Source organism: Lepisosteus platostomus, chromosome 16, assembly GCF_059453375.1.
Source record: "Lepisosteus platostomus isolate fLepPlt1 chromosome 16, fLepPlt1.hap1, whole genome shotgun sequence".
NCBI lineage: Eukaryota > Metazoa > Chordata > Actinopteri > Semionotiformes > Lepisosteidae > Lepisosteus > Lepisosteus platostomus.
The window spans coordinates 5,654,953-5,682,204 of NC_142626.1; the positions used below are offsets into that span (position 1 = coordinate 5,654,953).

A 27,252-nucleotide genomic window follows, 5' to 3' on the forward strand; every position below is an offset into this window, starting at 1 on the left:
ATGAAACAGGAAATACTTCTCAAACTAGGCTTGTCTTTTTTGTCACATATTTCGGTGGAATCGAGGTTATGTTTCAAATGAAATGCTGGCTTCCAGCCACGGACCTTGGCCTTTTATCTTGCCGTCAACTGTAGACATGAACATTGTATGTAAATATGGAGAGCACTGCAGCCTCCAGATGTATAAATACTCTGTGTGGAACAGTTGGACTAGTATACATCTCCACACTGAGGAACATCTGAGACAGGTGAGTATGTACAGGACACATTACGGTAAACTGCTAGTGTAAAAGGCCTAAATATGAACTAACTTCAACAATATTATTGAGGTTCTAGTGTGTACTAGTATACACTGAGGAGCGGTGGCACTGTGGCTAAGGATCTGTGCCTGTGGCTGGAAGGTTGCTGGTTCAAATCCACAGTTGGCAGAGAAATCCTACTCTGTTGGGCCCCTGAGCAAGGCCCTTAACCCCAACTACTCCAGGGGTGCTGTACTGTACAATGGCTAACCTGGTGCTCTAACCCCAAGCTTCTCTCCCTGTCTGTTTCATGGAGAGCAAGCTGGGGTATGCAAGAAGATGAATTCCTAATGCAGGAAATTGTATATGGCCAATAAAGTGATCTTATCTTATCTATCACTGTATTTGATAATATACACAACTAGACTATCCATACTTATTCTATAAACTTGTGCATGAAACCTTTTTTTTAATATCAGCTACTGTGTTGCATGCAATCGTAATAGAGAATTATAAAAATATTCCTTTGTTTAACCCTTGGATCACATTTCTTCCAGTATTGCACAGGATTTTAGGGAATTCGATTTAGAAGAAATCTTTAAGGTGAGGCTCACATTGCTTTAAAACAGAACAAAAAAATAATGTCTTTAAATATACTAATAATTGATTTAAATGATGGAATTTGTTAACAAACTTGTTAATTGCAGGAAGACATTCCCTTCTATCATTTCTGTGTTATTGTAGATCCAGGTATCGGTTGTGGGAAAATAATATTTTTACAATCTGACTCAGGAAATTAAGCAGTACCTGTACTGTATATTCCAAAAGTGAATGCGTCTGGCGATTTTACATAGTAGTTTTTCGTTATCTGATAATTACACTTTAGAGACATAAAATAATGTCAGTTTTTCATGTGAAAGTAAGACTCAGGCTGCCAGAAGACACTTTTCCTGCTCCAGTGAGCCATCTTGACTGAAAGTTAAAGGACATGACAGGGAAGCCCATCTTGTAAATAACTGGTCCTTGCTCATTTCAGGTGATATGTCAGGATAAACTGGGAACTATGTGGCTGAGAATCACTTTCAGGAGGCCTGTGCCTCTCTTTAGTCTGGACTAGTACAACCTATTCTTGGGTGTCTTCTTAATGTGAAGAGTTTTCTTCTGACATATTGTTTCTTTGACAGATCCACTGAAGCAAGTGAATTCTTCACAAGAAAGACAGCATGGACCCCCACAAGGTAGATGAATCTTAATATTGATAAGTTAGTATTGGAAACCTGATTGCTGTTGAAAAGTGTTGCCTAATAAGCAATGGATCAAATCAGTTTGGAGGCTTAGAAGGTGATAATTAAATTATGACTTGCAGCTTCTGCCTTACACTGGTATATGTTTTACTAGTAATCCCCAGCAGTGCTCTTTAATTATGTGTTGCACTCATGTGTTATTTGTTTTTGAAAATTTAGTATCATGACACAGTTCAAGCCTGCAGGTAAATCAGTGTGTGTAAGTACTCCATCAGAGGACTTTTTATTTTTCAGTAAAAGCAAATGAGCAAGCAATTCTGAAAAGCAGAAGACTACATTCCTAAAACACTCAGACACTGTATTGGGTAGCAGTTTGACATAACATAGGTACCTGTATTCTCATCAGAAGAACATAAAGTTTGAAACTGAGAGGAGTCCATTCAGCCATTCAACATGTTAACGTCTTTTTATGCAGTCATGTTAATAAGTCTTGTCAATGTTTATTTATTTATGTACCTTTACAGCCAAAGAGAAGGAGAACTGAGGAAACTGAAAAGTAAGTTTCTTTAAATCTCTTTATTAAGATATGGGAAACTGTTACCTGGGAATAAGGCACTGTTCCTAAACTTCTTTATTGACACAGCGAACATTGGTATGTCAGGAGGGCTCTCTCTAAATACCTCTACTGAGACCCAGAGAAGTTTTGCCTCTCAGGACAGCTCACTTCAAACATCTATGACATAGATATTTAAAGAGAGCTCTAAATCACACATCGTTATTTAAGGAGTGTTCAAAATCTATGTCTAAATATCTGTGAGATATACATTTTTATTTTTTGACAAACTCTAGATTATCTGGCTGATAGGTGAGCACTGTATCTAAATACCTGTGTTGAGGCACAGAGAACACCAGTGTGACTGAAGGACACTCTTTCAAAATACCCATACTGGAGCACGGATACAACACAGCTGGCTGTGTGACCTCAACCAGTCATGTAGATGGGCTATAAACAATCTGTAGTAGTTCAGGTAGGTAGCTGCGTCAGCATGCTCGGCTGCAAGGGAACAAGTAATAGGTTTATTCCATGCTGCAAAAAAAAGAAGAGAGAAAAAACACAACGTTTCAGCCGTGGAGCCTTCTTCAGGTGTGAATAAACAATCTGTATGAATACTAGAGCACAAAATGACCAGGAATTTCAGAGTTCCTTTTCTAAACACTCCAACAAAAAACAACAAAACTAGCATACTGTAAATCTGGTTACGAAAGATGTAAATTGCATATTTCGGATAATAGCCTTGATACCAAACTGAAAAGAACACAAAAACACCCATAAAACAAAAGCAAAAGAAGAATGGTTTGACACAGACTTCAAAAACACCAGAAAGGCACTGCGAGAACTTTCAAACCAAAGACACAGACAGCCACACAAAGGAAATCTGCACCTTGGATACTGAGAGATGGTACAACACCGCAAACACATGGTTTAGAAGAAATGCCCACAAACATTCTCCTGACTATCCAGTCTTAAAAAGCAATTTCGAACATCTCTACAAGCTGAATTGCTGTATTCCCCTAAAAAACACACACACGAGTTTCTGACCAGGGTAAGAGATACCAAGGAAAAACAGACCCAGATCAAGTACAGGTTTAGTAACCACAGTCAGGCAATAGATACTGGCTGCCAGGAGAGGACAAGCTCCCACTGCCAGCAGGGATAAGCAGAGACAGATGTATTTTCTTCTCTACTGTGAGAAATACTCTCGAATTAGACAAACATTCTTCCATGAAATAACACATCTAAAGCCAGAATTCCCACAGCTGCCAGAAACAGCACAACATCTAAACCTGCTAGGTAGGTAGGTTCTCTTTTCAGGTCACGAAGGCCTACAGGGGAATGGGGAGGTAAGGGCCACCATTTTCTTGACCATCTGACACAGGAGGTGGCCTATTACCTCCTGGTACTCATTTGGAAAGCAGGCTAAGTGGACCTGGGAGCCACCTGGAAGGAATTAGAGCAAGTTACATCGCTTTCCCCTACCTGCGATTGAACCCAGGACCTTCCAGTCAGGAGGGGGACACCCTTGCCGTCTGAGCTACCATGGCTCCAATCCTGTTAGAGGAGGAAATTAAATAGATCCTAGTATGTGATCCTGTCAGACAAGGGATATAATGTCACATACTGTATAGTAAATATATATACTGACACATAGAAGATATGTCTAAGATGAGTGCACTCTTCCTAGATGCCTACACTGCAGCACAGAGAATGTCTATCTGACATTAGATAATTTTAAGCTCCTTTACTGAAAATACCACTGAAATCCCCTGTATTAAAAGAAAAGGTTGTGCCATACAGTTAAGCAGGATCAGTAAAATGAAGCACAGAAAATGACTTTTCAGCATGAAGAATGAGCCAGGTTTGTTGTTATCAATGTGCTATCATGTGTGTGTGTGCAGTACATCAGACTCATGTCACTGTGTGTGTGTGGTATATCACAGTGAAGTGAAGGGAAGTTTGTGTGTTACACATGTGATAGTTAGGCATCCCCAATATCTTCTCAGTCACTTCACTCTTTCTTTCAGGGCTTCTTACATCCGAGTTGCTCACACTCTTTGTGAGGGGGAGAACAAGGACATTCAAAAGAGAAAAATCAAAATTCAGAATGCCCTGAGGAGCCTCCAAATTCCCTGTGATGCGGTACAAGTTCTGATAAAACAATATAATGTGTAAAATTGGAATATCTGATATATACAGTATAGTCTTGCAGTTATTGATATGTGATATAGATAATGAAGTGTAGTGATTTGATATAATCTCTTGGAAACATATTTAGTCTCACAGTATCTTGAAGCCCAACATCAGAAAGGTGTTTTTTTTTTTGTTATTTTCAGTGTGGAATTCATCTCTACTTATACTACAGTATATTCTTATATAGTGGTCAGTTGAAATTAGACAGCCTGACAGATTATATTTGAGTTCATTGTCCTGAAATATGATAGTGAAAATTGTGGCAGTGAAGTAGGTCAGGAAGGATGCAAAAGAATAGCTGTGAATATGCATGTAACATACAGACTGCTAATTTATTTGAATGTGAAATTGCCATTGGACTTAAGAATTTGTGAGAATCATGATGATGAATATACACTTTAATGTCAAAGACCTCAAGGTCTAACAACAGCAATTATATGTAATGCTTTACAGCTACAGCTATAAACCGCAATAATACTACACCAACTTTATTCATATTAGTCCAAATATAATAGGCACTTAATGCAACTACATTCTTTTTTTAATTAAACGGAGCCCAAATAGAATACTACCTTAAATCCACTGACAATCCACATTGCTGCATCTATAAAATACATATACGATTGTAAATAGAAACAAAACACTAGTAAAGACTCGTGGAAATAGCTGTGCTCATTTTTATCATTATCACAGGGATTGGTGTGAGAGTTGTAATTGTGGAAGATTAAAAAATCTTACTACCAGTTTTAATGATTTAATCTGAAATGTCCCAGTGCATACGTCTGCCACATTTGGAATTAATTGGCTAAACAGATTTCAGCAGCAGCTCAGTGGGCATGCTCTCATCCTGGTTTCTAAAGTGTTAAGCAGACGAGAGACCACATGACTCCCCCAGGATGTGATGCTGGTCTGTCACAAGGCATTTCCCCAGCAGTGCTCGTAAGTCTAACTGAACAGGAGCAGTGCTGGTGCCCACTTATACAGTTGGGTGAACCGGAAGAACTGGAGAGATGTACCTCATTCAAGGTGCAACAGCAGTGTCTGCAAGGGGCACTCAAACCCTCTACACTGCACCGCCCCAAGCTGTATGCAGTGATGTAAAGTCCACACTCTAGTCTAACAGCTGCTCAGGCTCAAACTCACGCTGCTGTCCTGACTGATGGAAGGTCTGAAGGTTCTCCTCCTGGACTGGAGGCCAGTCTGCCACAGAGTCACCCTCAGCAATGCTGCATTTGTACAGCTGGGAGGACTGGAGCAGTACAGAGGAAGTGTAGCAGGACAGCACAGCAATGGGACAACGATCCCACAACCCTCTGTTTGCAAGACCAGACACTTTACTGCTGCACACCGTCTGTAAGAGAAATAGACAAAATTATCTTTCAGAACAATATGACTTTAGAAATAATCACAGGTTTTCTCCTGGTAGATGTTTGTTTTACAGAAAAATTACAAATGGTTTTATGGTTCAAAATTAATACTTTAAAATATCAGTATTTAACATAAACCCAGCATCTATGAGCATCACAAGGGAGTCCTTTCAATCAGTAAGTAAGAGCTCCATCCTCTTTGAGACAGAAGGAGAGGAAGATGAAAAGAAGATACTGTAAGGCCAAGTAACTATTAATGGTGTTTCTGAAGTCGCTGGGTCACTAGACCTGGCCTCCATGACCTCTGTGTTAGATTCTGTCTTCTCCTCTCTTCCTCAATCAGGACTGTGTTCCCCCCATCGCTGTGCTGGGCTCTGGGGGGGGTCTGCGCGCCATGGTGGCTCTCATGGGGACTTTAACTGAGCTGGGGGCTCAGAACCTGCTGGACACCATCATGTACCTGTGTGGAGTGTCAGGATCCACCTGGTGAGTCTGAGAGACTGGGCTCCAAGATCAGCTGTGAGCCTGTGAATTCAGTTCCCATTTTGAATAATAATAATAATAATAATAATAATAATAATAATAATAATAATAATAATAATAATATTCATATTAATAACAATAATAATAATTAAAAAACTGTATTTTATAAAGCGCCTTTAAAGGTGACTTCTCAAAGTGCTTGAAAGATTTGAAAGAGCAATAGATCTGTCAGGTGTGCATTGTAACCCTGCAAATTCAGAAGGTTCAGGATTCAAGCTGTGAATTCAGCTGTGCATACACTGGTGAAATGTTTTCTGTGTGTTTGTGTGTCTAACACTGCAGGTGTATGTCCTCTCTGTACCGTGACCCACAGTGGTCCTCTCAAGTGGAGGATGCAGAGACAAAAATGGTGGAAACTCTCAACAATGGAAAATTCAGCTTTAAAAAAAGTTGGCAGAGAATCACGAAGACAATAGAGGATGAGAACTTTTCTTGTACAGATATTTGGGCGGCAATATTTGTTTACATGGTGGTGAAAGAGGTCAGCATTCTTGTCCTTCTTGTATGTGTGTTTGTACAGTATGTAACCAGTTGTATGTGAGTCAAGCTCTCTGTCTCACTCTGCAGTGTCTCTTTCTCCCTGTCTGGGTGTCGGTTTGTGAACTTGTCCTTTTTTCCATAAAATATAGTGTCAGATTCCTCAAAAGTGTCTGCGAAGGGAAAGGACAAATGGCAAGTGACAAAGGATTTCTTTTCATGTTCAGTTATAAATAGGAAAAAAATAAAATATTGGTGTTAATAATACCAATAACAGCAAAAATCATGGTGATTCTATAAAGCCCTCCAGGAGACAATAAAGTAGAAGGTGTTTAGTACGCCTTTGGGAGCAGTTACATTAACTGGCCACTAGAGGTCAGTGTGAGCCACCTCTGTGTAGCATCTATCATTGGCAGTGTTCAACACCTGCACTCTCAATTGCGATTTACAGTAGCTGGGAGGGAAGCTGGACTGACAAATTGCAGCTCTGTGTTACTCATTTTCACCTTAAAGAGGTGACCTAATCCAGAGAGAGGGGTTCTCTCAAGATGAATTTGAAGTGAGAGTCCCAGCTCCCTTACAGATATCAGACATCTTCCATAGAAGATAATCATTCACTGAATCTGTAATGGAAAAGCAGCAAAAAGTTGAGTTTCTCATATAGATATTCTCATGAAAATGCTCATATCTGTTGCCCTAGTACACATAGATTGCAAATTACACAGTTGGAAATAGTGGTAGAAATGCTGAATCCCATTAATGTAGATCAACCATTACAAAGAAATTACAAAACTCAGTCTTTGTTAGAAACACTTATTTGTCAGGAAACTGGTAAATTTGCTAACAATATTAATATTTTAACAAACAACTAATATTTTCAAGCTGTAACATCCATCCATTCATACCACCCATTTTTTATACTTTTTATATTTATGTACATATATCAATATAAAATATATACATACTGTACTTTTTATATTTTATACATGACCAATCAAGTGCTCAACCTTGCTGTCCTCATCCTTCATCTCATTGAATCTGTGCTCAATCCAGGCCGACACCAGCAGCATCATGCTGTGAGAACTGTTTTAAATTTAAAATATGGACTTTCAGTGACAATGCAGAACAGAATGAGACGATTACATACTCAGTGATACAAATGGTGTAAAACAACATTTACTTTTGTGTTGTTTTTAGAACAAAACCTTCTTTAAATCTACACTGCTTTGTGAATACTTTACAGAGCAATAGCAGGATTGTAAAGTATTAATGATTATATTTTTAATAGAAAGACAAGAGTGATTCAATTAACCCATAGACCAATGATTTTATAACAGTTACAAAAACAGATAGACCATTTGATAGTTAGTAACCTAACTTTATGCTGTAAGGCATATCTCTTTCTCCCCCACAAATATCTTGAATGGCTGGATACAAAATTGCACAAAATGCAAGTCGTGAGATTTCTTGAGACTTTTTTTTTCAAATTGAGGCATGTGCAACTGAAGCAGCAGTGATTTTACACTAACCAATTGCTGTATTTGTCATTTGGTGAGTACAGAAACACAGCACAGTATTAGGCAAATGTCATCATGTCATATCATTTTCCAAACCACTTTATACTCTATGGTGTCACAGGAAGCCAGAGCCTACCAGGCAAGCAACAAGCACAAGGCAGGGTACACCCTGGAGGGGGTGCCAGACCATCATACATGGGGACAATTTGGAGGCCACAATAAAGGCTGAGGGGGGAAATTTGTCCCGGACACCAGGATAACTCCAAATCCAATTTTTCACTTTAATGACCACAGAGAGTCCGGACCTCGGTTTAATGTGTCATCTGAAAGACGGCTCCCACTACAGTAAAGCGTCCCCGCCACTATACCGGAGCATTTGGACCCACACAGACCACAGGGTCCAACAAACACCACTTCCAGCAGCAATCATAGCTTCTGTGGCAGTACAGACCACCTCACCCAGCTCACACTTTGCATATCATTCTTCACCTTCATTTGCATATTAGTATTTGTGTCTCCTCTCATCTCTCACAATACAGAAAACGCTCAATTCAGATCTGTTGTGTTTGTCCTCTTTGTGCCTTCAGCCTTTCATCAGAACTGAATGTGTCCCGTGGCTCTTCTCTGGACTTTGATGGTTATTTATACACACTTGGTTCTTTCCAGATGGACGATCGCAAACTTTCGAAGGAGGAAGATGCGGAAATGACCAACCCTTACCCCATCTATGCTGCAGTGAATAAGTCACAGCTGGATGACAAGGAAAAATACAACAAAGGCAAGACTCCCACTTCATATACTGTATTTGCTCTAGAGGCCAACATTATAGGGATGAATTGGCTTAAAAAATATTCTAGGGAATTCTTGTAATATATAATATTACATATTAATGCTCGTAGCAACAACAGCAGTATCTCTCAAAGCAATGGCAGTAGTAGCACTACCAGCAGTTGTAAAAGTATCAACAGCTGCAGCATGAAGCAGAATGAAGTAACAGCTAAATTAAATTACATTCAACATCATTTATCCCTTACATCTTGCACTAATCAGGGCATCTTGCTCAAGCAAGCTGAGTAAATTTCCTTGCTTAAAAGCACAGCTGCTGTGTCTTGACAAGGATCTGAACCCACACCACAATCGTCCACAATGCTGCACCCAGGGCAGCTGTAGTGGTGTTAGTAGCAAGTGCTTCAGAAGCAGCAACAGTAAAATAAGCAGTTCTTGTGCTTGAAAAGATGGTGGGTGTTTGACATTAGAAACCAAACACCATGCAGCTTCTTAAATCAGTGATCGAAGCAGCGAGGTAATTTACATAAAGTGACAATATTGCAGTGGAAGTTGTTGGCTGGCAATGTGCTCTTCTTGATTTATTCAAGATTCTTGAATTCTGTTTCTCTGTCTTCCTTTCCTCCCCATCTCTCCCCTTGCAGGGACGTGGTTTGAAATAACCCGTCATGAAGCAGGATACCCTGAGTATGGAGCCTTCGTAGACACCAGTGCCCTGGGGAGTCAATTCCATGGAGGAAACAAGATAAAACACAAAGATGAGCTGGACATGCTGTACTTGCAAGGTCTATATCCCTTCTTTTAGAAATTCATAGCGGTTTTGTACGTCTTCTATTTTTAGAATGTTATTTTTTCAGAATGGCCAGTATATAATATCTGTGTAATCTGACAATATATTAATAGTTAAAGCTGATATGAACAATATTATTTAAAATTGTATGTCATCAAGGTTATTCTCCTTTAAGGAATGCAGAAAAAAATAATAAATGAAAGAGTAAGTTTTTAATATACTTGAAATCATTTCTTGACCTTTTCTGTTGCATGACCAACCGGAAATCCAGTGATTAATCGATTATTCATTATTTTTTTACTCATCACTTATTGATTTGAAGCAGACTGATGTGTTAATAATTTATTAATTACTTAGTAATTAATAAATGAATAAGTAAACAGCTAATAATAATGAGAAGTGTGAAAAAGCCTTACAAAAGATAATCAAATAACTGGTGACCCTGGGAGATTGCAGGGGTCCCTGTGGGATGAAGAAGGACTCACTGTTTATACTGTAGTTTAGTTCAACAATGAACCAGCTTTCCTGATCAATTCATACTCTTCTGTGTTTCTTCAGGACTGTGTGGAAGTGCCATAGGCGATATGAAGGAGAACAAAAAATTCTTAATAGGTATTTTACCTTTTGTGCAATTTTTAAACAGAATTCAGTATTATTTTTAATTTTTGACCACCTAATTTGTACTTTTCACATATAAGTAAGGCTGACACACTACTACAGCCCTTGTAGCAACCCAGGGGAAACAGGGTGTGGCAGGAGGAGTGGTGCTGCTCTCAATTAAGAGCACATGAACAGTTACAAACCAGAGGGTGAGTACCTGGCCCCTCTTGCCTTTTTGGAAGAAAGTACAGTATTTCACCCAAGGATCCAGCTTCTTCCTGAAAGAAGCCAGACACATGGTGGATTCCAGATGGATCAGTACTGCAGAGCAAACTAAAGATGCCCTGGTACTGTAAAATCACCTAGTGTACCATCCACATTACTAACCAGAGTTGACTGCTTAGCTTCTGATGGCAGATGAGATCAGGTGTTTGTGCAGGCTGGTGTTATAGTAAGTGGGAATTTAATGTCCTTTGGTACAGTATCTCTACTGATTTTCCAGGACTGCTCAAGGAATTCCTGGTCACAGATGGCAGATGACACTGACCTGTTGTAAACTGGCAATACCTGTGCTATAGAGTTAGATCTTGTGCTTTAATTGGAGGCTGTTTTATTTGGTTGGGTTGTCTATGTTTTATAAATATATATTTCAGTATAAAAGCCTAAACTTTCTTCATAAAGTGCAATGAAAGGCACAATTGTCTGAAATGATCCAGGTTGAACTTTGACTTTGAAATGCTCAATGTAGCAAGACTGTAATAATACACTGTAAATTATAGTAAATCAACTCAGTGCTAACGACACTGAAGATGGTGTGTTAGCCATTCCTCTCTCTCTATCACCATTTTTTTCTAAGAAATAAACTCTGGGGCTCCAGATGTCAGGGTAAAGCTTCAGAAATTAATTAACTGTGTCTTGTCTCAAACAATACAGGAACTGAGTCCACAAAGCTGAGTCATACTGTATATGGTTCAAGATTTGGTAGTTAGAAAATTAAAACATTTGTCAATTCCTTTTTTTCTTAAACGTACATGTAGCCATTGTTCTGATTTAAACTCTTTTCATTTCAGAAATGATATACAATTTTTTCCATCGTAAAAGAAATATGAAGTTACATAGAAACCTGCACCAGAGTTCTGGAGGTACAGTAAGAATATTTTCTGATTTTCTTTTCCACAAAATCTGGCGTCTTCTTACTGGAGGTACACAACCTTTTACACATTGAAACAGGTGTGATTATGTGCAGCAAACACTAGTTGCTTGAAAGAATCAATAATGAAATGGTGGTGAATCAATTAAAATTAGAAATGAGAATATAGTTTCTTCTCACTCAGAAGGATCAATTTTGTCATTGTTTTGAGCTGTTTATCCCACTACACTATTTCTTCCTAACTGACAATAATTGACCCAATAATTTGATTCCTCTGGTTGTTAGTGGCTCCTTTGTTTGTTTGAGAAATTTTCATGGACAATTGTATTTCAAAGTGTAAATTATCTTGGAATGAATCCAACATTAACAAAACATTAAAGGGCGTTGTGTCATAGAAATGTTTTAATAAAAGACATAAATGTGGGAAATCTCTTGCAGATCTGTGACCAGTTTCTGTATGTATTGTGGATTTACAATATATTTGAAAGATCTATTCAATTTAATTTATAAATCATCACTTAATTATTTTTATTTTTGTACTTCACCTGATAGGAACTGGAATTGTTAATTTGCTGCTCCATTACATAAAATTACTATAAAGTTGATTGTCGATAGGAGGGTATTTGAACTACTCTATGTGGCCCAATTGGATGCTGAAATTGTATCCTTTTAGTGAATGAAACCACACCTACAGCTTCAATAACATGGTTCCAGGGTTTCACCTTTTAAAGATGTGATTAATCTCTCTGTTGAAGGCTTTGTAATTATGGATTTTTCTTCTACCAGCAGCAAGAACAGGGCAGTCCTGACTCAGATCTACAATATCTGCCTCTTTTCACACTGCAAGCTCTTCCATGACCATACTGAGACACACTGTTGAAATTGAACACAGTGCTCACTGGATTCAGGGCAAGCATAAGGGACCAAGATGTAACAGAAAGCCATGAACTCTTTAGGCCTCCTTTAAATACTGACTGCCAGAGCAGGTATCTGTCCAATGTTTCCATAACAGTCAAGGTCAGGAGGGTGGAAAGGCAGTAAATACCAGGAATGTACTGTAGATTCAGGGCAATCATTTGACAGAAGATATTAAGTGAGAATGACAGAGAAATTAGACAGACAGCCTTCCGCAGAGTCACAAACAGCAAAAATAGAAGCCAGAGTCTTTCACTGGTTTTCAAAAAAAGCAGTTGCACTACTGGTAAAACAAATACCTAAGAAATCTGAAAATCAATATGCCACATTCACAAACATAGGCTTTACTACATTACTGTATATACAACTATAATATAACTATCTATATAATTCTCATGAGCCAATAGCAATGTGAATAAATCATATTAAAGACCCCAAGTCTGACTTTACAACAAAATTAAACAGAGAGAATCACTCTTATTTTCAATCAAAAGGCTGACTAGGGGCACAAAAAATGATTTGAAATCTATTAGAGTTGTAGAAAGTTGCCTTTGACTGAAGGCACAGGAAAAGATAAAAACAAGAACATGAAATTGTCAAGATGTGAAGAGGACATTTGGCTCATCTAGCCCATTTGTTCTTTGTTTAATTGATCTGAGGATGGTATCCAGGCATTTTTCAATGAAACCCATGCTATAGGCTTCAACAACATGGCTGGGCAGCTTGTTCTGATTTTCCACAATATTTTGTGTATAAAAAGTGAATCCTGTTCTCTATTGAATCAGCAGTTCTTTGGTTTGACCTTAATCCTTGAGGCTTCTGAATATTTGAACTTGATCCTCTCCATAGTCTCCCCTGTTCAAGACTTCAAGGGGGTCTAATTCTCAGAGTTTGTGAGAGTAGGAGAATCATTGGAGCCCAGGGACCTGCCCGGTTTATCTTTTATAGATCCCAGAGCAAAAATATATTTTTTTGTAACAGAAGTCTAAATAATATTATACACAAGGTCTTACCAGTTTATTATCCAATTTTAACATAAAACCTCTCTATGATACTGCATTTTGTTTCTTCTTTTTCTAGCTCCCATACATTAGAGGATGTACTGTAGATGATGCACGAAATTATAGACCAAGACATTTGTCATAAATATCTTCACAATTCTCTGTCTCCTATGCACGTGCAACTCTGCAGTTGTTTTCATTCTGTCTAAATGATCATTTCCCTTTCATTTTTTGCACTGTTTGCTAATCTGTTCATAAAGGTATCATGTGCAAATTTCCCTAGAATCCTAATGCTATGCATAAATTTGATTTCCTAGTGCAGTTCCAATTTTCATTTCCATATCCTTACAGGTAGATGTGATAGACTCCAAACCTACTGGTCTGTAAGAACCAATTCACAGACAGACTATGTTTCACTCATTGTCATGTTTTGAAAGGTCTTTGAAAAAGTTTAGTTAACGTCTATGAGTGGCATGTCTTGTGCAGTATCTTTCTGGAGAATAGATTTAATGTTATCAAGACCAACGGGCTTGTTTAACTAAAGTATATCTAGTATCTGTAATAGCTCTGCTCTAATACTAATTAATACAGAACTTAGTTCTTCCTGAGGCATAGAGTTTATTTCTTCCTTTCTAAACACCAGAGTGAAATATTCATTTAACACATGAGTTATTTATTTTTCCTTATTTAAAGGTTTTCCATGTCTCACTCTGATTTTACTCCATCCTTCACAGGACCTTTGTTGTTGTAAAACTGTAAAACAAAACTTATTTACCCATGCTTTTTCCTTATATTTCACTTAACAAATTTATTAAACTATTTAATTACTGTTTTCTAGGCTTTGATTAACTCGCTTTTAGGATGATCTATCTTTAAACTGTTTTCATCCTTTCTGCACCGATTCCATGCCTATGCTTCTCCATTCTGCTTCTCTTCAACTCTTTTTCCTTCAATGTCTGCTTTATTGAAATGGAACTTTAATCTGGAATCTACCTGTATAATTTCAAGGCATATAACACTTAAGGACAACACCAGATTATGATCATTTTTCTTTAATGATTTTCTCATCCTGTTTTCTCACTCTGTCCTAACTTCTTTGAAAATACCCAATTAATCAAATATCTGCTCTAAGTAAGGAAGTAGTCATTAAGCATTAAGCATGTCTACCATCCCAGGGTCAGCTTCTGACATTCCTACTGTTTTTCCAAATCTGCATGAGGAGAGGTCTAATCTCCAACAATATCCAGTAGAAGTATAATCCTTTTCTGAATTTGGTGGTCTGTAACATCATGCACTGTGGTTTTATGTTTCAGCCATACAGGTTCTGAGACCTTGACTTTATCTGGCTTGAATTCTGTGCCAGAATGTTGTTTTTGAAGTTTAGAGTTAGTCCTTCTCCTCTCCCATCTTCCCATCCCTCCTCAATGCAGTGTCCACATGAATATCCCCTTTGTTTTGCATTTCTCTGTTTTGCATTTTTGCATTTCTCTGTAAATCCTTGTCATAAGCATATTGATATGACAACCTCATATAACCACATTTGGAAATAAACTCACAGTGGGTTATCAATAAATCAGAAGGTATCTCTGTCAGAATGAAACCACAGAATAACTGTCCCTCTCTTCTGTTCACAGGGAGACCCCCCTCTGAAGATGTGTTCTCTTTTTACAATGATGTGGAGGAAGATGAGGAAGACCTCAGTTTAGGTAACAGTAAAGCTAGTTGAGTCACATGCATTCAGTGTAGGTTTAAGAGTTTATGGGTAGTCTTAATATACCCACAATAATCCATCGCCGGGTAACTGTCTTTCAAGCCAAGACTTCCAAGCGGGTGCTCCCACTGGCCTGTTTTACAGGTGACAATATGAGTCAGTAATGACTGAATACCAAGACTGGTACAAGAAATATCACACCTGAAGACTCTGTACATCCCCCACTGTCAGATCCAGGCAATCCAATGTTGACTGTATCTTGTTCAAACTAAGGTTCACTCAATCACTGATCAGGAGATGAGTTCTAAGTTCTCATTCAGTGTTCCCTTTTCTCTGTTTTTCTCCCACATTGCCTGAGGTCTTCACTGCTGGATCAGCTACTGATCTAACCTGCTAGTGTGGAGAACAAGACCCTATAATTACAGTACATTGTTAGACTAGGAAGAATAGCAGTCTAAGACTGAAATATATTATTAAGGCTATTCTGCATCATAGCCGTAGAACATTGGGGCTCTGTTCTCTTTCTGCAGTCCTGGAGTGTAGAAAATGCATTTGGTGATGCGGTGATATGTGGGGTATTTAGAATAATTTGCTGTGTTTTCTTTCCTCTGACCAACTGGGGCCAACATGATAACTACACAAAGGTACACAAAGAGCTCAAGTAGCTTTCACTGTCAAAACTAGCAACTTACAAGTTTCCACAGTTACCACAGTTCTTTAGCTGAAACTTTTTTTAGAAAAGGCAGGTTTGATCTTTTTAGAAAGCACTCTACTGGAAAATAAGCCAATGTAGGGGTTCACAGAGGCCTGGTATTCTCTAAACACCCCAGTATATCTGTGAACACATTAATATAATCTTTTCTCTGGGATATGTCTGTACGTCATAACTTCCAGACCCTTACCTGTTCCAAACTCTTTGCAGTTATTTTTCCATTTCAAGGCTAATTTAGTTTAGAACTTTTCTGCTGTGTTTGGGAGTATCCCTATTAGGACTGTAGTTCTCTTGAAATGACAATTTCAGCCTGCCTACTGTACGCAGGCTCCTGCTTGGCTGAGTTAATGGCAAATCTGAATTTATAAACTTCAATAATGAACTGACAGATTTATTAATGTATTAATTTTCTATTATATTGCTTATGCTTTACATTATTAGCTATTGAATTAGGCCTAGATGCAGGATTCATATAGCACACTGCCCTTTTTTATAGCTATTCACTCTTTAGCTTTCCAGTAAGGGAAACAAAATGTTTCCATATCTGATTTCTTTCTAAACTTGTACTCGAAGTGTGGGTCTAATTCACAGGTGATGAATATGAAAAGAGTGCTATCTTTTGGCTGCTTGACCTCCATCGGAACTTCCTCTGGGGCAAAGACTGCAAACACATCCTCAAATCTATGAATAACATTGTCAAAGGTATGCTTCTCTTACATGTGAATTAAATTTACTTCAGAATGCAAGGAGGATTACAACTGGAAGGAAACCTTTTCCCCCATCTGTAACTTACCATGTGTGAGACTCTTTTATCCTGTTTTCTCTGTCCACCAGATGAAAAGGTGATATACGAGTTGGTCTCCCTGATGTATGATACGTGGGACATCGTCGGCAAGGACAGCCAGCACAGGATGATATCAGCTCTTTCCGAAGCTGTCTTTTACCATTTTGAAGGCAAGTGTGTCTCACCTGTGTCATGTTCGTAAACCCCTCCTCTTAAGGACGCTCCAGAACCTTCCTTGTTTTCCACTCATCGCCCGCACCTGCTCCCTGTTCCTACCCCTTTTCAGTTCTCCTTAAAAGCCAGGCACTCACTCTATTCAGGGCTCTGCTCTGGTTTCCGCACCAGGCGAGTCCGGGACCTGGAAGCACCTGGTCCCGTTAAGGTTTAATTTCCTGTTCCCGTTTCCCCTGCCGGTTCCGACCCGGTTCCTGTTTTTAATCTCCTGTTTTGGATGGATCACCTGGCCTTGGACTTTTGCCTCCTTTTGGATTCTCGTTTGGACTTCTTCCTGGATTGTTTTCCTCGGCCACACCTCCCCCGAACACCAGCGCACCAAGGACACGCCCCCTGTTTTCATCCCCGTATCCTGCATGACTTTTTCCCCCTGTGTTTTCTTCACTTTTCCCTGGATCATTTTGTCTGCATAGGGTCCGGATAGAACTGTTCATTACAACCTGAAATAAGAGAGTTAGTGATGCTGTAAGAATCTGGCAATCACAATGTTTTACAGAGATTGCTCATAAGTCATGACAAAAACCCTTTCACACTGCATCCATAAAGCATCAGCAGCACTTACCAAACCTCAGCCAACAGAAAAATCAACTGAATCATGAAATAGAACAAGCCTGGAAGCTGTTACCAGAAGACAAAAAAAAATTGCTTCACATTAAACAAAAATGTGTAAAAATAAATAAAAACATTCCCTTCCAATTCCTATACAGTAATGCATTTTAATTTAATTAAAATGTATTACTGTATATTTATTTAAAATAAGTTCTTATTTCATTATTTTAACATTTCCTATTGTAGACAATTGGTCTATTTTCACTTGTGTAAAGACAGCAACAGGATCTCTAGCATATGATTCAGTACACAGCAGCCCTTCTCACTGTCTGCTGAGTGTCAGAAGTCACACGTAAGGAAATTGTCACTATCTTGTCTCTATGAAGAAGAAAGAAAACAAAATTCACAAATATGACGACAACAATGTAGTGGTGGTTTGAATTTTTATGCTTACATTCTTGTGAGAATCAAATAAATGCAGAAACAATACTAAACATGGTACTTCTTTGTGCTCTAAAATTCAAGTTACTACATTGCTTAACTGTTGAATTTCATAGAAATATATTCTGGTCTTTTAAAGTACTATTTTACCACTAATACAGACTTCGTAACAATCTCGCTGCTACATCAGATGCCCACATAATTTAATACAAGTGGAATTTGTTTGGCAGCCTTTAAAAATACTTGCATTTCTAATTTAATGTTTGGTTTCACGTTCATTTCAGAAGAAAATGAACAGCTCATGGTCACTACGCAAGCAACAGAGAATGCAGGTAAGTAGGTTTTGGAAAATATACAGTTCTATGATTTAGATGTACAGGCACCCCTCACTTCACATGATAGCTTTTACACACCTGAAGCACTAGCCAGCCAAACACAATCATACTACATACATACTAATCAAACTAATCAATACTACAGTATAACTATGGTTATAATACCATAATAGATTATGGATAATTAATACATGAATTATTTCTGGGGGGGAAACACAACAGATACAGAAGCACAGAGAGAGACTGGGGCAGTTAATATCGAATTGATTGCTCTTAATGTCATATAAAAATAGTTATAAGACAGTAGAAGTCATTGGGCCCACCTATACAGATTGATAGATAAATAGCATATAGTTTCATGAATCCAGAGAAGGAGGAGAGGAACACAAATGCCACTGACACAAATACAACTGGGTTTTCACTATTGATTCTGCAGACAAATACTGGGCTAGTTCTTTGAAGGAAAGCCTTTGAGGGCTTTGGAGTATCAGGTTTCTTCACAGTTGTCTCTTCTCAAGATGACATAAAGCCATGTCCTTTAGTATATCAGTGCAGGACATTCTTATAAGCCTTGGAGTGTATCTGGTTGATCTTATCTGGTCTGATTCCAGAGCAGCAATTTTTTGTAGTGTCGTTCATTTCAGAACATCTCTAGTTTGCTTGTTTAAATCTTGCTTGTCTAAGCTTGCTTCTTAGTCTTCACTGATTTCAGTCTCCAACAAACACTTCTGGGTCAGCCTGTTTAGTTATTTTGTGAAAACCCTAGCTCATTGTTCATGTGTTGGCACATACAGTGTGGTGTGTACAGCTGGCTACAAATTGTAATCATGAAAACAAATTCATTAATTTGGTACATTAATTTGTTAAATCGAATAACTAAACATGAAAATTTTGAATTTGATTTGTGCAAAAAATACTGACTGTTCACTTGCATTTTTGCTAAATCAACTTTCAGTTACATTGTATCAAGTGTATGAGTACTTTTGGAGAAAACTGTTCTGTATGCACACACAGACCTTCTGTAGTGACGATAGCATCTCAGTGAATTAGTTTGGATTAAAATACTGGATTTTTAGCTTGGCTAAATTTTTCAATTGGTGTCTTAAATGCATTTCCAGAATAAAAAAACAACAATTTTATTCCTTCGTCCTCTTTTTCTAGCAGCCACTGATACAGAATTGAAGGACTGAGTTCTGACAAGTACAGTATTTCCACTGGACATTTTATCATGTCTAAACTAAAGTGTAATGGAATTTCGTCAGTGTGCATCACTATATTTAGAGGATCAGGCTGGCAATAATGTTCTGATGATATTGATTTGGCACAATGGCAATTACTGTAAACAACAAGTTTAAACAGCAAGATAGAATGCCATCATGTTGATTTTAATTTATGCCTATGTGGCATTTTGAGAGGTAGAATATACACATTAAATTACCTTAAATGGTGAATCCTGTGTTTTTTGTTCAGAAAAGAAATGACTGAAGGTTAAAGGTCATTGTTCTTCTTGGTTAGATGAACCTACTGTACCATAACAGCAAAATATGGCTATAATGTCAACACCAAAAGAATCCAATTAATACAAGAACTCTGTCCAAGAATGTAATCTTTGGGAATAGTAATTGCTCAATAGAATCATATTGTCTACTGGATTGTACCAGTCTTACATGCTTGAAAATGTTTGAACTTTTCCTGCCCAGAAACAACAGGTCATGTTTATCTATTTTTTCAGCTTCCTATGGGTATGTGACGAGAAATTGTGCCAAATTTGCTGTGTGCCCATTCATCATTCCCTACAAGCTTTTAAAAATATTTAGCTCCTGGATGTGGGGAACCAAGTACAACTTCCTGCATGAATACCCCAACACAGGTGAGACTCCAATATAGTGTAGCTGCACAGAAAATAACGTATAACAGTGCTTAGGACTGGTTCCAACACTGAAACAGGTCTCCAATCTACTAGTCAGCTTTTCAGGACTAGGCCAGCTGTAACTGGGCTTTCCCCAAGTAGCTGCACACAACTGGCCAAACACCCATAAAGTTAGATGGATTTAGCTGGTCTGGGTCCTCATTTGACTTGACCTGCAAGGCACCTCACAGAGAGACACCCCACACCTCCCATCAGCACAAACTCTCTTGTAAAGCACTATAACAAATTAGTGAATGTCCCTGAGAGATGGACAAGTTAAAAAAGCTTGTCCACAGGTCTTTATTCTTCTCATTTGTAGGTGAGCCAGCAGCTGAAATCTTGAAGTGATGATGTAATAATCTGAATATACTGTATTTTAGTATTGTATCCCATAACACAATACAGCATTATGCTTACTGTGGTGAATTATGAGAACCTAGTAAGATGGTGCCTTTATCCAGGACTACTGTCATTCTGATACTGAACTGAACCTTAAAAATTAATCAAGGAAACACTTACATTACACATTGGAATGGTATATAAAAAATAACTCAAAGAGCAAAGCAATTTCACAGTACTTAAAAAATTGGAGAACCATAGCAGGATGAACTTGTAAAAGTTTAAGACCAACCTGTAACACTGACTTTTATTTCTTAAAATATTGCTGTTAGCCACCTTTTTCAATTTTTAAACTGTGAATCCATGGATTTCATGGATTTGCTGTGTCATAAGATCAGATCTCCTAGAACAGTTCCTAGTACAGTGGCTTCTTGCCATTTCCTGAATACACCTCTGAACTCTTTCTCTTGTGTTTACACAATCCCTAGATAACAGTGAGGACAAAATCTACCTCATAGATGCTGGTCTGTCCATCAACAGTGCCTACCCACTGGTCCTGAGGAGAGACAGGGGAGTGCAGCTCATTCTGTCCTTTGATTTCAGCGATGGAGACCCATTCATGGTAAAGTACATCATACTAGGTGACGTCAAGTTCTGCTGTCTTGAGTTCACACTTCAGTGGCCCAGGCTCAGGCTGTAGTAGGAGCTCCTGTAGTCTAGGTGATTATTCCCTCAGTTACAGTGTAGGTGTGCCAATGTCAGATTTCTATTTCAAACTGCTCTACCATAAAGCTGGCCTTCGACAAGCTGGTAGCCAAATATTGGCCTAATTCTGGGTTTCTGTGAAGATGCTGAAGTACTGTACCTACTGTATCTCTAAGGTTTCACCAGGTACAGTACACATTTAAACATCAGTGCCTCTTAATTTTACTTTCTGGATTAAAGATCCATAAGTGTATAATTTGCCCATATTTTTTCTAGTTTAAATCAGGTTAGTTATGCAAAGGGCTTTCCTATTAATAATAGGAATAGAATAGAATACTATAGGAACAGAATAATAATATTAATATTCCTAATAATAAATAAAGTTATTGGATATTCAGTCTGTGCACTCAAACTGTAGTTTCTTATAACCAAATAATATATCCACAGTTTGCCTGGATAAAAAAAATTATCTATGTTTTTGTTTTTCTGCAATTGTTTATTTTTCATTTTATTACAATGTAATGACCGAATGACTGATCAGTTGATGACAGTGAGGGTGGACAGTCTCTGTGTTTTTTCTTCCTTTCAGACTGTCACCGAGGCAGCTCAATACTGTGATAAGAACAAAATTCCCTTCCCAACCATTCCAGCAATGAGTGAGGAGGAGAAGAAGTGTCCTTCAAGCGTCTACATCTTCAAGGGTGAAAACACCCCCACTGTGATGCACTTCCCTCTCTTCAACAAGGACAACTGTGGAGGCAAGTGAAGCAGTAGGCATTTTAGATTTCAGCTATAGGATTCATGTCACTGCTGTGAGAAATTCACCACTGGTTGGTGAAAGACAAGACTTATGGTTGCAAGGCAGCCCAGTGTTAATTTAGTCATTAATATTTGATATATGTAATGTCTTACTTAAGTTGAATAAAATGTCTATAAGATATAATTGTATTTTAGTCATACTTGTAATTTTGGTTCGGTCAACTAAAAATTAACTAAAATCACTTACTTTTAGCCAACAAACTGAATTAGTTTCAGTCACATTTCATTCATGCAGTTAAAAATGTTTTACTCTAATTCATTAGTCTTTGGAATATTACGTTTTTTAGCAAGGTGGCATGGGCAGCATGGTGGCTGAGTGGTTAGCATTGCTGCCTTGCAAGTTACAGTACTGGGGCACTCTTCAATTCCAGACCTGGAGTTCTACTGTATCTGTGTGGAGTTTCCCTCCCACAGTCCAAAGGCATACAGTAGTGGTAGGTTCATTGGCTTCGGAGAAAACTGGCCCTAGGTGTACAGATAAGTGTATGTCTGCTGTGATGAACAGGCGTCCCATCCAGGGTGTACCCCATCTTGTGTCTGCTGCTTCCTGGGATAGGCTTTGGTTCGCGTGTTACCCTGAATTGGAAAAAGCAGATTGAAAATAGACGGATTAAGTTTGTTCAATTGTACTTTAGAATTAAGATCATTAACTAATTTACATTTACAATGCAGACAAAAAATCAATCTTAAAAATAGAATTTGAGGCATTTATATTCACTCTGTAGTGGTCTACTATGCAGCAGAAAATTTGTTCTGTATTGCAGCAATCATAAATGGATGAAATGTGATGCTGTACTGAGTAGATTGAATATTGAGTTCAGCAGAGAGACGCCATTCTTTGGAAGACCAAAGAAAAACTACAGTACTGTAAATCTGAAAATGATCACAAAAAGATAAAAATCATATTAGGCTATTACATAATAAGGAACAAGTAATAGGTTTACTGTATTCCATGCTGAAAAGAAGAAGAAAGAAAACACAAAGTTTAGGCCGCAGAGCCTTCTTCAGGTGTGGAAGTGGCAAGAAAGGACACCTTAAGAAGGCTCCATGGCCGAAACGCTGTGTTTTCTTTCTTCTTTTTTTCAGTATGGAATAAACCTATTACTTGTTCCTTTGCAGCCTACGCATGCTGATGCAGCTACCCGTTACATAATAATGCCAGTTTCATGAAAACCTTTGTACTTTCACTGTTGCAATGCAAAAAGTGATTCTTACACGATTTCATGTAATTGATAACATTCTACTAAAAAGCAAGAGTCTTTGTGTCTCCTGCCTTGAGCTCGTTGCTTGCTGGGACGAGCTACCCCACATCCCTGTGGTGGATAGAATGGTTGGAAACTGGATGAATGGATACATTTTCAGTTACTGTACATTGCTTCACTGGCATGAATATTTTTTTGGGAAACTATACAGCCATTCAAAATGTGCATCAAAATTCATTGTCATGGAAAGCTGGCTGCACCATGCAGCAAGCTCAATCATCCTGCCCAAGGAATCTTGACTGTCCAAAATAGATCGATAAGTGGTGTGTTAGATATTAATGAAAACATTGGCTCGATATAGTCTGTTGTCCTACAGTATGCCTTTAAATCCTCTTAATATGGATTATTAATATGGAATCATAACTAAAGCCTAGCTAAAGGGAAATGTTGATAGCTGAAAAATATATTTTCTTGGTAGTGGTACAAGTAGATGAAAATAAAAAAGTGAGGTACACTACAGTGTTCTACCTTTTATAAAAAATAATCAATCCACCACAAGTGCCATCTATCAAATGACCAATGAAAATTCTCTGGGCTGTGTGATGTATCATTATGTAGCATTATGTAGCAATATGTACTGTAGCTTTATGTACAGTAGCTTTATGACAGAGTCATTTTACTGTGGTATTGAGTTTTGATGTGCAATCTGAGTGGCTGCCTCAGTAATTATACAGCTAAACGAACAGCATCCAGCCTTTTGGGTTTCACTTCCTGGTTTAGTTGCCAAGGAAACAAAGCCTCTGCAGTAAGTTGACTATTGGAGGTTTCTACATAGAATCAGAGCTCCCATGGGTACTACTTAGTTCTGTTTTTCATCATTCACTAAAACGAACAATAGCAAATTGACAAATATTTTCTTCTTCATTTTGACAACTGAATTAACACTACAATGTGCTCCATGACTTTAAAGTGCTTTCAAACAGCAATGCTGCCCAAATTTCTTTGAAATGACTGAAGAACTATTATGTGCTGACACACAGAGTCATTTTAAACCCAGTGGATCAGAAGTCATTCTCTGCAGGCTCTTAGGCACCCTCCTCCTGTTTCACCAAAACTCTATATACTTTACCCATATACTCCAGTCTAATCAAACTGGAAAGCACTAAGTCTTTTGAGACTACCCGCCAAACTTGTCCACTTATCAGAGAGCATGCAATACAATAACACAATGCAAAATTCCCAGGGAACAGCTTTGAACAGAACATAGTACTCTAAGAGTCAAACATTTGCAAGCAAAAACAAAATAAAAATAATACAGCATTACCATGTCTTTACTAATGTTGTGTTGTATTTCACAACATTAATACTACAAAAGACACACATGCAGTATAAAACCCAAATTTTTTATTTTGTCTTAATAACCTCCCATTGTTGTAGGAACAGCTTTACAGAGTTTAGACTTTAATTATTCATGCAATGTTCAGATATTCTCAATATTTTCTGTATTTTGTGGCCGCCATTTTCTGCCAGACTCATCCCAGAAATGTACATTCGCATATAGAAACTTAGTTTCTTGTTACAATGAAGTACAGACTTCAGAGAAAACAAGTACAGCAATGTAGCTGAGTCCCCACCAGGGTGCAGTCCTGTCTTGCACCCTGTGCTCATGGGTCAGGCTTTGGGTTGATGTACCTGTAGCCCTTACCAGGAATAACTGGCTTTCTAGTAATGGATGAAAAGGATGGAATGTTTTAAAAATGCTAAAATCTGTTTTCTGGAGAATTGTATAGAGCAGTATTTTGAAAAAAAAAAGAATATTGATTGGGAGCCTTTTAGTAGTTTTTATGTCCAGTAGTAATATAAAAAACAATCATTTAATCCTGAATGATTTGTGCTATTGAAATCTATTTGTTCGTTAAGGGATTACCAGGAAGTGCTGTCCGTATTTCTCTAGATCTGCTGCTGGTCAGAATGGCTGCTTCAGGTGAGCAGTTCACTGGTGGATAAACAGCATCTCCACCTACTAATATAAAGTACTTTGGTATCTTTCTGATTAATAACTACCAAGAAACAAGCTGATTAAATAACCATGGACAATAAATAACAAAGTAAAACAGAGTTAAGGTTTATTTTCAGGTAGACCTTGAAGGGGAGCAGCCACCGAGCTGGAGAAGCAGGGAAACAAACTTGTCAGAACTAACCTTCTGATGGACTCAAATTATTCTGAAATTGGTCACAATAACAATGAGCACAACAGGCCAGTGAGGTCCATTCTTAAATTCTGGATCAAAATCCAACATCCTTCCACTGACCATCATCATTCTTTCCTCAGGTGAAGAAAAGATTGAAGCGATGAGGAAGACCTACTCAACTTTCAACATGTCCTACAGTGAAAATGAGCTTCAGGATCTCCTGAAAGCAGCTAAGAAGAATGTCGAGATCAATAGAAATAATATCTTCACTGAGATTAAAAATGCAGTGGAGAAAGAAACATCAGTAGAATAAAAATATGACAACAGAAGAGTTCAGTGATTCACTTGAGTCAGTAGTATAGAGGAGCCGAGGGGCTGCGGGTGTTCAGTGTTTCTTTTGTGTCCTAACTGGTTGATCACTCAACTTTTTAAAGATTTTTATACTTTTCCCAGCCATAAATATAATGGTGTCAGAACAAAGCAAATCGTGTTTCAGCAACTGCAATATACTGTGGTATAATGGACAGTTTATTCACTTGTAAAGTAGGTTAAAAGTGATTCCATCAGTAAGTCTGCATTATAGTGATTGAGGATAATTTAATCTCCTTTAATAAGTTCAGGCCAGTGTTTTTTAGACAATGCCATCTGCTCAATATTTTAAAACTTTTGATTCATTTTTAATCACTATCGCTTTCAGAGTCTCTGCTCTGCACAGTGTTAAACCACAGTTTAAAAAAAAAAAAAAAGTTCAGATTTTTATAAGAAGAAAGGTAAGTGGACCTGCGCTGGAGGAAGGTCCTGGCTGTTACTCTTTTTGTTTCTAATCTGAGCAGTCAATTAAACAATTAACCTCATTATTTTATCCCTCAGACATATGTAGGATGTTACTTATGTTTTTTTTACACTTAACTCAACACAGTGACTTCTGAAACACCTCAGAGGCAAGTTAAAAGTAATATACTTAATGAGTCTTATTATTTAACTCACCATGTTACTGCAAGCTCAGGCTGGAACAGAAAGCAGAGGACACTGGGGCTGCAGGGACCAAGACAGTCACCACTATTTCACAGCCACTGTCACAAGTGCAGTTTATCCCCAGCTGAGCTTCACTCTCCCACCTCTCAGACCATGAAGTCACACAGTATATAGTCCAGTGAACTAATCCGGCAGGCAGAAAGAACAATCATATGACCATGCAAATGTTTACAGGCTCTTTAGTTCTAGAGGGTAATGTCCACATAATAATCTCATACAAATAGCCCCAATAAGCTTTTATTTCTTTAGCTTGCAAATATAGAGAACAATCTTAAAATCGATATGATACATAACCTTTGAAGATAATCTAACCCATGAAGAAAGTTATGTTTTTGGACAAAACTTTAAAGGTATTATCAGTCACCTGTACATTGAGAACAATGTATGTCTGTATATTGTTTAATTTAATGAATTACACAAAGGGAAAGGTATAACTGTCCTTGAGGAGTGAATTTGCAAAATGCTGTATAATTAACTTAGAGTAACAATCACCTGTTTAATGATGACCTGATCAGGAAATTTTGAAAATAAACATTGAAAATAAAGAACTTATGACTATAAGCATTATTAAGTGTTAATTATGTTGTCTTAGATTGAATTTTATGTTTTAAGTGCAATGGGGCTTGTGAAAAACTTTAGAATAATGCATCTTTATGGGCAGAATCACCTTCTTTAACAGAAGAAATAATATCCTTCAAAATATTGTAAAGTATAAGAACTGACTGTACAGTATGTTTCACAAAATGGAGAGTAACTAAGAAACTAAAAAATGGCAACGCTAATGTAATAGATGGAATTGAAACAATTAAATGAAATTTCCAGGACCTCCTCATGCTGTTGCTGTGCAGTCCTGTTGAGGGAGGTTTTTGTAAGGGTGTGTAGCACAGTGTGTGTACCCACAGACTTTT

The 27,252-nt window shown here is 37.9% G+C and overlaps 2 protein-coding genes across 2 annotated transcripts in view; one reads left to right on the top strand and one right to left on the bottom strand.

Moving 5' to 3' along the window:
• Window positions 1-27,252, bottom strand: part of LOC148646745 (NACHT, LRR and PYD domains-containing protein 3-like) — a 2,700,574-nt gene that overhangs the window by 1,195,477 nt on the left and 1,477,845 nt on the right. The window lies entirely within an intron of this gene.
• On the top strand, window positions 793-26,905 carry LOC148646769 (cytosolic phospholipase A2 gamma-like). The gene is made up of 17 exons (XM_088609376.1): window positions 793-841; window positions 1,423-1,476; window positions 2,007-2,038; window positions 4,066-4,180; window positions 5,942-6,084; window positions 6,424-6,622; window positions 8,802-8,913; window positions 9,566-9,706; window positions 10,270-10,323; window positions 15,012-15,083; window positions 16,392-16,502; window positions 16,635-16,754; window positions 18,093-18,140; window positions 19,876-20,013; window positions 20,880-21,013; window positions 21,686-21,854; window positions 25,450-26,905. Exons 2-17 carry the CDS (start codon window positions 1,462-1,464, stop codon window positions 25,620-25,622), a joined length of 1,776 nt encoding a protein of 591 aa, XP_088465502.1. The 5' UTR covers window positions 793-841; window positions 1,423-1,461; the 3' UTR covers window positions 25,623-26,905.